Raw genomic sequence first — 12,444 nt, 5'->3', positions numbered from 1 at the left:
TGAGAGGTCGCCTAGTCCATCATCCCGAGCTGAGGCAGGACCAAGTATACCTAAGCCATCCCTGAAAGGTGTTTGTCTAACTTCTAGGGATTCCACAAACTCTCTTGGTAGCCTATTCCTGTACTTAACTATCCTTATAGTTGAAAGTTTTTGCTAATATCTAATCTAAATCTCCTTTGTTGCAGATTAAGCCCATTACTTCTTGTCCTACCTTCAAATGGATATGGAGAACAATTGCTCACTGGCCTCTTTACACCAGTCGTTAATATACTTGAAGACTGTTATCAGGCTCCCTCTCAGTCTTCTTTTCTTAAGACTAAACATGCCCAGGTTTTTTTAAACTGTTCCTCACAGGTCAGGTTTTCTAAACCTTTTATCATTTTTGTTACTGTCCTCTGGACCTTCTCCAACTTGTCCATGTCCTTCTTAAAGTGTGGCACCCAGAATTGGCCACAGTACTCCAGGAGAGGCCTCACCAGCATTGAGTAGAATAGAACAGTTACTTCCCAGGTCATACTTATGACACTCTGGTTAATACAGCCCAGCATGATATTAAGTTTTTTTACAACTGCATCTATAGTTGGCTCACAGTCAACGTGACCCAGTATAACCCCCAGATCCTTTTCAGCAGCACTACTGCCTAGCCAGCTATTCCCCATTTTGTAGTTGTGTGTAAGTGTAGCACCTTGCACTTGTCTTTACTGAATTTCATCTTGTTGATTCTGAACAATTCTCAAGACTGTTTTTAAGTCTAATCCTGTCCTCCAAAGTGCTTGCAACCCCTGCTAGCCTAGTGTCATCCACAAATTCTAGGTGCTTACAAATGGATTATTTAATAATTTATTCCAGTATCTTTCCTGGTATCAAAGTTAGGCTGACTGGTTTATAATTCCCTGGGTCCTTTTTCTTCCTCTTTTTAAAGATCGGTACTTTGTTTGTTCTTCTCTACTCCTCTGGGATCTCACACATTCTCCATGAGTTCTTGAGGATAATTGTTAATGGTTCCGAGACTGCTTCATCCATAGGCGCCGACTCCATGGGTGCTGCGGGGCTGCAGCACCCATGGGGAAAAATTAGCAGGGGCTCCGTACCCACCGGCAGCCAAGCTCTCCCCGCCTCCACCCTCTCCTCACCTCTTCCTCCCCCAAGCGCGCCGCATCCCCACCCTTCCCCCTTCCCCTCCCAGCGCTTCCCGCCCACCACTTAACAGTTGTTTGGCGGCGCTTAGGACTTTCCAGGAGGGAGGAGGAGGAGTGGGGATGTGGCATGCTCAGGGGAGGAAGTGGTAAAGAGGTGGGGCAGGGGTGGGGACTTGAGGGAAGGGGGTGGAATTGGGGCGGGGCAAGGGTGGTGCAGGGGCGGCAGGGATGGGGCTGGGGTGAGGGGGGTGTCAAGCACTCACGGGGCAGAGGGGAAGTCGGTGCCTATGGCTCCACCTAGTTCCTTGAGTACCCTAGGGGTGCATTTTGTCAGGCCCTGATGATTTGAATAGATCTAATTTACCTAAATATTCTTTAACCTGTTCTTTCCCTATTCTGTCTTGTGTTCCTTCCACCTTGTTGTTAATATTAACTGTGTTAAGCATCTGGTCATAATTAATGTTTTAGGGAAGACTGAAGCAAAAAAACATTAAACACCTCAGCTTTTTTTGTGTTGTCCATTAGCTCTCCTTCCCCACCAAGTAGTGGACCTACACTTTCCTTCACCTTTCTCTTGCCTCTAATGTATTATAGAACCTCTTCTTGCCTTTTATGACCTTTGCTAGGCATAACTCAATTTGTGCCTTAGCCTTTCTGATTTTGTCCCTACATGCTTCTGCTATTCTTTTACACTCATCTTTAGCAATTGGTCCAGGTTTCCACTTTTTAGGATTCCTTTTTGATTTTCAGGTCATTAAAGAACTCCCAATGCAGCCATGATGGCCTCTTACTATTCCTCCTATCTTTGCATCAGGATAGTTTTCTGTTGATAAGCTAGGATGATCACTTAGGGCAGGGAGAGAGCTAGTCAGGTTTAAAGAGGAAAGTTCATTATAACAGATGATATCTTATGTCTTCTTTAATGCTATTTGTTATGCCTGGAATAGCCTTCCATTTAATGTGAGCCAAGTCCTCCCTCTCTTTCAAAACACTCCTGAATATAACCACCTTCCCCCTCCTGAAAAGCATCCAACTATAAAGACCAAACTCCACTCTGTTTGTTCGGGACCCTTTGCACTGGACAGAACAAACCATTTTGTGACTTTAGAAAACAAGCATTTTGGGGCTGTGACTCTCATTTGTTTGGCACATTTTATTCACTGTACAATGCCATCTGCATCTATGGCACATTTGATATAGATCTATTATTAACTGTCAAATTAGTCTGAAACATGTTGGAGTTTTTCTTTCTTTTCTCCCCTTTACTTTAGAAAAGAGATTAATAAGAGCAGATATGACAAAAGTTTAAAATAATGAATTATAGAGAAGGTAGAGTAAGCATGTCCATTCTTCCTGTCTTATAGCTCAAAAACAAAGGGAACATTCAATGAAATTGAAAAGTAGCAAATTCAAAACAGATACAAGAAAATACTTCTACACATAATGTATAACTGGACTATGGAACTCATTGTGACAGTATGACACTGAGGTCAAAAACTTAGCAAGATTCAGTGGGACTGGATATTTATATGGATAAACACAAATATCCAGACTTTTAATTTTTTTAGCATTCACTATTATAAGTACTGAAAGGGATATAAAACCTCATGCTTCAGGATTTAAAACAAGCTCTATGAGGGATTAGGCAGATTACCCCACATCTATAGTGGGGTCTATTGTGCCTTCCTCAAAAGCACTTGGTGCTGGTCACTGCCAGAGACAGATACTGAAATAGATGAATCATAGGGCTCGCACAGTCTGGAAATTCATATGTTCTTCCCCATCCCCATCACTTTTTGCCCAGGGAATTTTCCTTTGTTTTCTTACCTGAGTACTGCTGGAGGGTCCAGGTAACAGCGTCTTTCCAAGTCCCAAACAATTCTCTTTTTTATGCTCTCTGCCTGAATCCTAAATTCCCTGTCCTAGGAGAAAGAGTCAGATGTTCAAATCACACCCTGACAGAGTACACTGTGTTCCAACGGATGGGCAGTGCCTAGCCTAGCAGTGAAATGCTTATCTCCTCCAAGGGGAGAACTTATTGCAGAATTCGACTCCACTCAGAAACAATCAGCAGGTGAACAAAATGAGTTAGTAACGGTTACTACAGTTCTGGGGCCAATTAAAGTTAGATTTATTTGTGTCACCAGCAGCCTGGCTTGTGATGGTGCTTGGACAAGCACCAGGTCTCCTCCTCCAGACCTTGCTTCCCATTTCTCCTGTTTTGTATCTTTTAAAGTAGGTCTTCAGTCATTAGTTTTGCTACGCACTCGGGCTCTCTCCCGGCTGCTTCAAGGTCATTTCTTCCTCACCTCTGTTTTGTTGAGCTCTCCATCCTCCTCCTCATAGGGGCCACCAACAATAAAAGAGCCTGGAATGTTTTGAGCTCCTGGTGCCAGGATGTTGCTAATGGGCCATTTTTTTGGCCGGGGTATTGGCTCTTTTTCCCCACCAAGCTTCAGGATACCGTTCTTGAACATCAAGGGGTACTCTTTCTAGAGAGATAGAGAGGAAGAGGATTTTCATTCAGAGGTCTGAGCAAAAGCAAGTAAACACTATAGTGAAGTGTGACCAACAAGTAAAAAGCAGCATTATAGCAACACAGCTGGGAAAACATGCTCCAGCCCACACAGGTATAGAAGCTACAAAGTATAAGCATCAAACTGCATGAACTGACAGAGACAGGAAAATCCCACCCATTTCAACACACATGCACATGGGAGTTGCCATGGAGACGCATAGACCAGGCAGCAATGGGCTTGATCTAAGTCACAGAAATATACACAAACAGCTGAAAAATCATTGACAAATATCAATATAGTTATGTGGCCACAGAAACGGTTGGACATACTCACATAATAGGCATAGGCATTCATTACTCATGCAGATTAACATCTTAGAAACCACAACCACAGAAGCAAAGATCTATCTGGGACATGTACAAAGAGTTCATTGACAGTTCCCCACCTCTCCAACAGTTGGTACTTGCAAGCAAACCATGTAGTTTTGCTGGGGTCCTGTGGGAACAAACACTTCAGGGACAGAATAAGCAGCCTCCAATGTAACCCTGAGGAGGTTGCCACCTGAAAGTTTCGATACAGAAAGCAGGGGCTCTTGGATGGACACTGACACTTCAAGGCTACACTGCAAAACAAGAGCAAACTGAAGTGACATTCCACTGGAAACAGCGAAGTTATTAAACAGTTACATGCATCTGTCTTTGCAGAGGAAATGAGTAGAGGTCTGCCTAAGCTAGAAATCTATAATATTATTTTATTCATTGATTCAAATGAAGAACAAATGGGCATTACTGTGTGCTAAATGAATCTTATGGCAATTAAATGATTTGTGTCCAAATTGTAATGTTTCTCTATTTAGAATGTAAGCTTCTCAGGACAGGGACCATGTCTCTCACAGTCACTGCTTAATAAACAAATGAAAAGTTAAATAAAACTTAGCTGTGTTGAAAGATCATTAAGGATGCAAAATGAATCACTCAATATTCAGGAGATGCCACAGTTAACACAAGCAACCTCAACTGAGCCCTTTATCTATATACATTATTACACAGTATTTAATCACAAGATCACATATAGGATGGATGGCATTCAGTGAATGAAGTAACTTTTGAATATTTGTTATCTTCACTGTTCAGTGTGATTGGCACTTGCCTCATTTATTACATACCAATTGACCTGTCTACTGATGGCAGAAATATGTTTTTAGATACACCAGTGTAAATTTAAAGTCCATTGATTTCAATGAATTTACACTGGTAATTGTAAACAGAATTTGGATTAAAATTAGACACACTTCCTAATTCACTATGTATCATTGCTTCATTCACTGAACACTGTTCAACCAGTGTGCTGAATAAGGCAGGGATCCTGTAGTAAAAATAGTATACGATAAAATAATAAAAGACCATGTAATATTTTGTTTGCACAAAGGGACAGAGTTAAGGTTATGCAGGCATCTTAAATGAGGCCATTTTCTGATTTGTCAGTGCTTCACTTTGCAACATTAATGCTCTTTCAATGTAGTTTTTTGTACAGCATATATTAGGGTTTATGGACCCAATCCTGCTCCTATTGTAATCAATGGGAGAAGGACAGGGCCACAAATTTTTATATGTATTGCCATAATGTATACATAATTTGCAATATGGCTGAGTCATAGTTCCAGAAATATTCATAGCTTTTGATTTAAATTGCACCATATAGCTGCATAGTTGAATTATTGAGTGAATGGCCCTGGGAAATTCCAAATACCTTGGCATCTGGGTGAAAGCTCTCTAGTGGAGAGCCAGGAATTGGATGCAGTGGAACTGTTGCTCTAAATGAACACTGTCCTGTGAAGAAACAAAGACAGAATCAGCATAAAGTCTGAAGCCTTCCTGTAGTGAAATCACTCACTCAATGGAAAAACTGTGCTATCTGCCCCCCATATAATCCAACTTTCTAAAGACAGCACTAGATATTATTTGTCAACAGAAGTGAAGCTACAATGAAGAAGCTTTGTGAGAGCAAGAGGTGGATGTGGACACAGTATGAATTCTACATTACACCTTCCAGCAGAGGTAGAAGATCCACAACAGCCTGACCAAGAGCCACAGTCTTTTCCTCCTTCTGCTTCTTCTCCTTTGGTAAAACTTCAATCACAGTCACTGGGGGGGGAAAAACATAGAATCTGGAGATGTTTCTCAATCACCCTTAAAACAGCAGCTGGAAACAGTGAGATCATTCAGGATGCTTAAAAAGTGTATTAGCTCTTAACCAGAACTCCTACTTGATTCCCCAGTGACTGACGGGGATAGAGTAGCTGAGCGTTTCCCACAGCCAGTGCTCAGACTTCATTCTCAAGCAAGTCCTGCTGGACGAGGATGAGAATAGAGTACTGTCGCTGAGAGTTCCCCACAGCAATGCTTCTACTCCATTCTCTAATGAGTGACTCCTGCTAGGAGCAGATGGGATGGAATATTGAGAGCTCCCCATGGCCAGAGCTCCTTTCAATTCTCTAGTGATTCATTCTGGGAAAATATGAATGGATAGTTAGAGTGACAGTTACTTACAGAATAAGGGTTTGTGTGCGATGTCATCTAGAGAGTTTGGCCCATCAGAGTTGTATTCAAAGCTAGTGGTGAAGTTATATTTCACTGTCCCATCTGAAGAAACATCAATTTTCAGGGAGTCACCCAGGATAACACCGTTATACTCTGCACGCACATAGGTCACTGGAGTGTCTCCTTTGACACCTTTCTGCCAAACACAAACCAACAATAGGTTAATTATTTTATTCTAAAGCAAAAGGCAGATTTCAAACTGCTCACAACCAGAGCTGTCCACAGAAGGTGGTTGAGCTAAGGAATGCTTGTTTGGGAAAGAAAGGGTTTTTTTTCAGTTACTCCACATACAAGAATGGGTTTATGAGGAAAAGTTCTAATCTCACTGAGATTTCACCCTCTTCTCTCCATTCTATCCCTCTGCAGCGCCCCAGAGGTTACTAGCACCCAGCTGTGGAAGGGGCATTTAGAAGTAATAGTCTTCATCAACATGGATGAAGAGAGATAAGCATAACTACACTGACTTTCATCCAAAGGGGCAACATAATAATAATAATTTCAAGAAAGGTTCTGATTTTTGTAAACAACTGAGGAGGTAGCTCACAAATGGCATGGTTGTGTTAATATGAAATTCTAGAATACTGTATAGCTAAAGAACTCCTTGAAATCTAGTGAGAATTTTAGCAAGCTTTTTGGAAATATTTGGATTCTATGGATTCATTAACTCTACCTTAGTAGCTTTCAAGAAGGGTACAGTTTTTAGCATGTGTTTACCAGTGTTCTTAAACACAGGAATATAGGAAATTCTAAAGTATATCAGACCAATAGTCCACCTACCTTGCTAGCCTTTCTCTGACAGTGGCCAGGAGCAGATGCCTCCAAAGACAGTGCAAGAAATGATGAGGTGGACAATTATGACATAACCTCAACACAGGGGGAAAAAATTTCCTAACCCTCTCAAGATAGAGGTTGGCTTATGCCCTAAAACACAAAAGTTGATATCCTCGCCAAACTTTTCTTTAATGCTTATCCATATAAGCCAAATCTTTATTTGAATCCTGCTAAGCAATTTTGCCTAATGATACCTCGTGGTAATGAGTTCCATGATTTTATTGTGTATTGTGTAATCAATATATCATTTTATCAGTTTTAAATTTCCTGTTTTTCAGTTTCATTAAATGTCTCCCTATTAATCCATTAAGAGAAAGCCTAAATAGAAGTTACCGTTTCTATACCATTCATTATTCTGTATTCCTTTCTCATGTCCTCTCTTATTCATCTCCTCTCTAATTACACATTCCCAAATTTCTTCTATGTACCTTCATCTGGAAGTTTTTACATATCTCTTAACATTTTGGGTTTTTTTGTCCATCTCTTAGCCCTCTCTGTACTTGCTATTTTCTTTTTGAGAGGGGGTGACCAGAACTGAAGTATTCCAGTTCAGGTTGTACCACTGATTTATAAAATAACATTATAATATTTTCAGTATTATTTCCCATCTCATTCCTTTTTATATTTCCCTACTGCACAAAGACTTAGCAAGGATAAATCAATGAATGCGTGAGAGGTATTTTGATACTATGGTATAAATGCCTAGACAGATAGCTAGATGCATTCCAACATTTTATTTGCTTTTCTAACTGCTGCTACATAATGAGCAGAGATTTTCATTGTTCTGTTCACTGTGGCACCCAGGTCTTTTTCTTGAGTTGTTACAATTACTCTAGACTACTGTTTCTCAACTGTGGCCACCATGGCCTCATGTGGCCACCAGGGGGGGTTTCCCTGTGGCAATGGCAGTTTCGGGGGAGAGGGGGAAAACATCAGCCCCATCCCCTTCCTCCCTGTTGCTCCTGCATGCACCGCCTCTCTAGAGACACAGGTGGGACACACAAGGCTTAAGGAGCTAGCAGAGGAGGCAAGGGGTGGGGGTGAGAAGGTGAGCGGTGAGCCAGCAGCAGGGTGAGGAGGTGGGCAGCGGAGGGGGGAAGAGGGGGCTGGCTGCGAGTGGGGGAAATGAGGAGGCAAGAGGCAGGCGGCCGAGCGGGGGGGGGGGGGGAGGTGAGCTGCGGGCCTGCGGAGAGCCTGGCGGAGGAGTAAAGAGGCGAGTGGCAAGCCAGCAGCAGGGTGAGGAGGCAGGTGTGTGTGGGGGGAGAATCTGGCTGCGAGCGGTGGAGGGAGGAGGTGAGCAATGAGCCATGAGTGAGTGGGGTATTCTCACGGCGGGCAGAGGGGTGTCTGTGGCAGGGGAGTAAGGAGGTGAGTGGCGGGTGTGGGGGTGAGAGGAGGTGAGTGGCGGGTGGGGGACTGAGGAGGGACACAGGAGGCAAGCGGCAGGCGGGGGGTGAGGAGGAAAGCGGCGGGTGCATGGGCAGCGGGTGGAGCCCCCCCTTTGTGGAGGCTAGCTGCCGACTGCACCCCTTCCACCGCGCCCCTACCCCACGGCAGCCAGAACCCCAAGGCTCCCTGCGCCCCCTGCAGCTGGAGCCACAAGCCCCCACCCGGAGAAGCCCTGAGTGTCTCCCCCCCCCACCTGCCCAGAGCACCCCTCATCCAGAGGCGCTCCAGGCTGGCCAAAGCCCCGAGTCCCCCCACCTGCCCAGAGGAGCCCCGGCCAGCCGCAGCCATGCCTTCCCTCCCCTTCTCAGACCCAAGCCACGCAAATATGTTTTTCATTATTATTTGGACTTCTATTATGTCAAAGCATTTTTAAATTCACTTCAGAATTGTTATACAGACAACCACTTTTACCAAAAAAGCAAAAGAAACAATAATAAAAAGACAATAAAGTGCAAAGCACCTTATTTATGTTTCTATTTTGTTAGGTCCAATAAAGAATAGAGATAACTGCATTATTTTTATTATTGCGTCTGAAAACAAAACCCCAAAACCTTACATAAATAAATTACAAAGATTTGGATGTATATATGTGCATATTACTTCATTAACTTTAGGAAAAATAAATAAGGTTAGGAAAAGGTGTCAGTACTGCCACCAGCAAGAGTTGGTGGCTGCACTCTGAGGCCACCAAAAAATATGCTGTGAGAACCCGAGAGTAAGGACAGCCAGGAATGTAATGTGACACAGAGTTCACAAATGGTCAGATTTTGATTTTAGTAAACTGGCACAAATTTCAATTGAGTTATTTGAGATTTACATTACTGTAACTGAGATCAGAATCTTCCCACATATCAGGAAACAATGGAGGGGGTTTAAAAAATTTTTTTTATAAGTATTTGTCTCTGTATTTTGTTGGTGAGGGTGTGGAATTCAAAAAAGGGTGTGGAACTCAAAAAAGAAAATAACATGTTAGCAATCGTGCATTGCTTAGAAAACTCTGTTGTAAAGATACTGATAGTAATACAGGAGGAGGCATGGCAGGCCACGTTTCAAATTAATGTTCACGCAATGCAATATTCCTGGATGGGCTGTCGATGGGGATTGAACCCAAGATTTTTGGACCAAAAAACAAGCTCCTTTACTCTACATATGGATTAGCCACTACAGGGGAACAGAGAGGTATGCTGTGTAACTATGGGTTATGCTGAGGTCCTGGTGTCATTACAGATTGCTCAGTGTTGTGTTCTCATACCAAGTTTTTGAAGGGTTTACAGTATAAAAATTCATGCCTGCCCCATTTACTAAAGCAGATATATTTAATGACAAACAAGCTGAGACATTTCAAAAGCCTTTACCAGGTCACATCCCTCGAACACTGTGATCTGTACCGGTTTGATTGGGGACAGAGATGCCTCAGTGGCAAAAGGTGGAGCCTGTATAAGGGATCCTCTTTTACTAGCCTGTCCAGAAAGAAGAGCCATGTCTCTGCAGAAATAAGGAATGAAAAAAATTAAACATACCAATACTCTTTCTTCTGGGCTTTGTTTTGCAGTAATTCAGCACAGCCTCTTGCTATGCTCTCAGAGGCACTATTCCTTGTGTTGTGAGCTCTTCTACTTTCTCTAAAAGTACCCCCTCTCCCAGCTAATCAAATTCAAAATAATGTAAATGATACACAGAAGCAACACGTTCGAACAAGATTCAAGACCTGGATGTTGAAACATCACAATATGCACAGAGTTTTACTGATCACAGAAACACTTTTTACAGTTCAGTTTTCTTCAGTGTGAAGCTCAAAGTGAAAAACATCTTATGGAAAGCATAAACCCAGTATGGTACACGACGGGGAGCATGTCAAACGTTTGTGTGATGGATCTAGCTATGGAGGGAGAGTAGGATGAAGGGATCCCCAAAGAAGGGCAGGTCCCAGGGAAAGGGATACCCAGAGCAGGGGCAAGGGAAAGGTATACCCACAGTGTGTTGGAGGGTAAGTTCCTGTGGCAGGGGATAGCCAGTGAGGCAGGGAGGGACGGGGTACCCAGAGGCAGTTCCCAGGGCCTGGGGTGGGGGGAGAGGGGACAGCCGCGGAGGGAGGGGGGGAAGAAGGCGGCAGTTCCCAGGGATGGGGATAGCCGGGGGGGGGGGAGTTCCCGGGGGAAGGGGAGGAGCGGAGTGGATACCTGGTGGGGACCGCAGTTCCCAGGGCAGGGGATAGAGGGGTGAGGATACCCAGAGAGGGCAGTTCCCAGGAGGAGAGGGGTGGGGGACAGCTGCGGGGGGCAGCAGTTCCCAGGTCAGGGGATACCCAGAGGCGGCAGTTCCCGGGAGGAGGGGGCAGACAGCTTGGGGGGGCTGTTCCCAGGGCAGGGGATAGGCGGGGTGGGGGCGGGGATACCCGGTGGAGGCCGGTTCCCGGGGCAGGGGGATACCCAGAGGGGGCAGTTCCCGGGAGGAGGGGGCGGGGGACAGCTGGGGGGGGCAGTTCCCAGGGCAGGGGATAGGCGGGGTGGGGGCGGGGATACCCGGTGGAGGCCGGTTCCCGGGGCAGGGAGATACCCAGAGGGGGCAGTTCCCGGGAGGAGGGGGCGGGGGACAGCTGGGGCGGGGCAGTTCCCAGGGCAGGGGATAGGCGGGGTGGGGGCGGGGATACCCGGTGGAGGCCGGTTCCCGGGGCAGGGGGATACCCAGAGGGGGCAGTTCCCGGGAGGAGGGGGGCGGGGGACAGCTGGGGGGGGCAGTTCCCAGGGCAAGGGATAGGCGGGGTGGGGGCGGGGATACCCGGTGGAGGCCGGTTCCCGGGGCAGGGGGATACCCAGAGGGGGCAGTTCCCGGGAGGAGGGGGGCGGGGGACAGCTGGGGGGGGGCAGTTCCCAGGGCAGGGGATAGGCGGGGTGGGGGCGGGGATACCCGGTGGAGGCCGGTTCCCGGGGCAGGGGGATACCCAGAGGGGGCAGTTCCCGGGAGGAGGGGGGCGGGGGACAGCTGGGGGGGGGCAGTTCCCAGGGCAGGGGATAGGCGGGGTGGGGGCGGGGATACCCGGTGGAGGCCGGTTCCCGGGGCAGGGGGATACCCAGAGGGGGCAGTTCCCGGGAGGAGGGGGGCGGGGGACAGCTGGGGGGGGGGCAGTTCCCAGGGCAGGGGATAGGCGGGGTGGGGGCGGGGATACCCGGTGGAGGCCGGTTCCCGGGGCAGGGGGATACCCAGAGGGGGCAGTTCCCGGGAGGAGGGGGGCGGGGGACAGCTGGGGGGGGGCAGTTCCCAGGGCAGGGGATAGGCGGGGTGGGGGCGGGGATACCCGGTGGAGGCCGGTTCCCGGGGCAGGGGGATACCCAGAGGGGGCAGTTCCCGGGAGGAGGGGGGCGGGGGACAGCTGGGGGGGGGCAGTTCCCAGGGCAGGGGATAGGCGGGGTGGGGGCGGGGATACCCGGTGGAGGCCGGTTCCCGGGGCAGGGGGATACCCAGAGGGGGCAGTTCCCGGGAGGAGGGGGGCGGGGGACAGCTGGGGGGGGCAGTTCCCAGGGCAGGGGATAGGCGGGGTGGGGGCGGGGATACCCGGTGGAGGCCGGTTCCCGGGGCAGGGGGATACCCAGAGGGGGCAGTTCCCGGGGGGTCCCCGCCGGGTGCACATGAAGGAGGCAGACCCCAGGGCAGGGTAAGGGGCCACCCCTGGTCCCGGGTGTACGGGGACGTGAGCGGGGGGTGCTCACCGCGTACGGCTGGGACGGGGAGGAGCGAGTCAGTGACACGATGCCTTTCAGGGGCGCGTCCTCCGTAACCGTAGCAACCGTCCCTACTCCCGCGCTTGCTTCGCCCCTTTCCCGACCCGTAGGGCACGTGACGGTGTTCTCTCGTCAACTCTCCAGCCGCCACGCTTGTTGTGGGCAGCAGGGGGCGGGGAGCCTCTCT

At 47.6% G+C, this 12,444-nt stretch overlaps 1 protein-coding gene across 4 annotated transcripts in view; it reads right to left on the bottom strand.

Annotated features, from left to right (window-relative positions):
* CFAP70 (cilia and flagella associated protein 70) overlaps positions 1-12,312 on the bottom strand; it is a 40,490-nt gene extending 28,178 nt beyond the window's left edge. The window contains exons 1-8 of one of the 4 annotated variants that reach the window (XM_084642279.1): positions 12,246-12,312; positions 9,894-10,023; positions 6,208-6,394; positions 5,704-5,802; positions 5,408-5,487; positions 4,104-4,280; positions 3,449-3,631; positions 2,967-3,061 (exon numbers count right to left, since the gene is read on the bottom strand). In XM_084642279.1, coding sequence (XP_084498405.1) covers positions 2,967-3,061; positions 3,449-3,631; positions 4,104-4,280; positions 5,408-5,487; positions 5,704-5,802; positions 6,208-6,394; positions 9,894-10,019 — 947 coding nt within the window. In that variant the 5' untranslated portion in view covers positions 10,020-10,023; positions 12,246-12,312. Of the gene's footprint in view, positions 1-2,966; positions 3,062-3,448; positions 3,632-3,991; positions 4,028-4,103; positions 4,281-5,407; positions 5,488-5,703; positions 5,803-6,207; positions 6,395-9,893; positions 10,024-12,245 lie in introns of those variants that run through there. The other 3 variants (XM_084642278.1, XM_084642280.1, XM_084642281.1) reach the window with 3 other exon arrangements.
* Between the last annotated feature and the right edge of the window lie 132 nt (positions 12,313-12,444).

Source organism: Lepidochelys olivacea (genome assembly GCF_965140295.1).
Source record: "Lepidochelys olivacea isolate rLepOli2 genome assembly, chromosome: 10".
Classification (NCBI taxonomy): Eukaryota; Metazoa; Chordata; order Testudines; family Cheloniidae; genus Lepidochelys; species Lepidochelys olivacea.
This window is presented reverse-complemented; position numbering and strand designations above follow the sequence as displayed.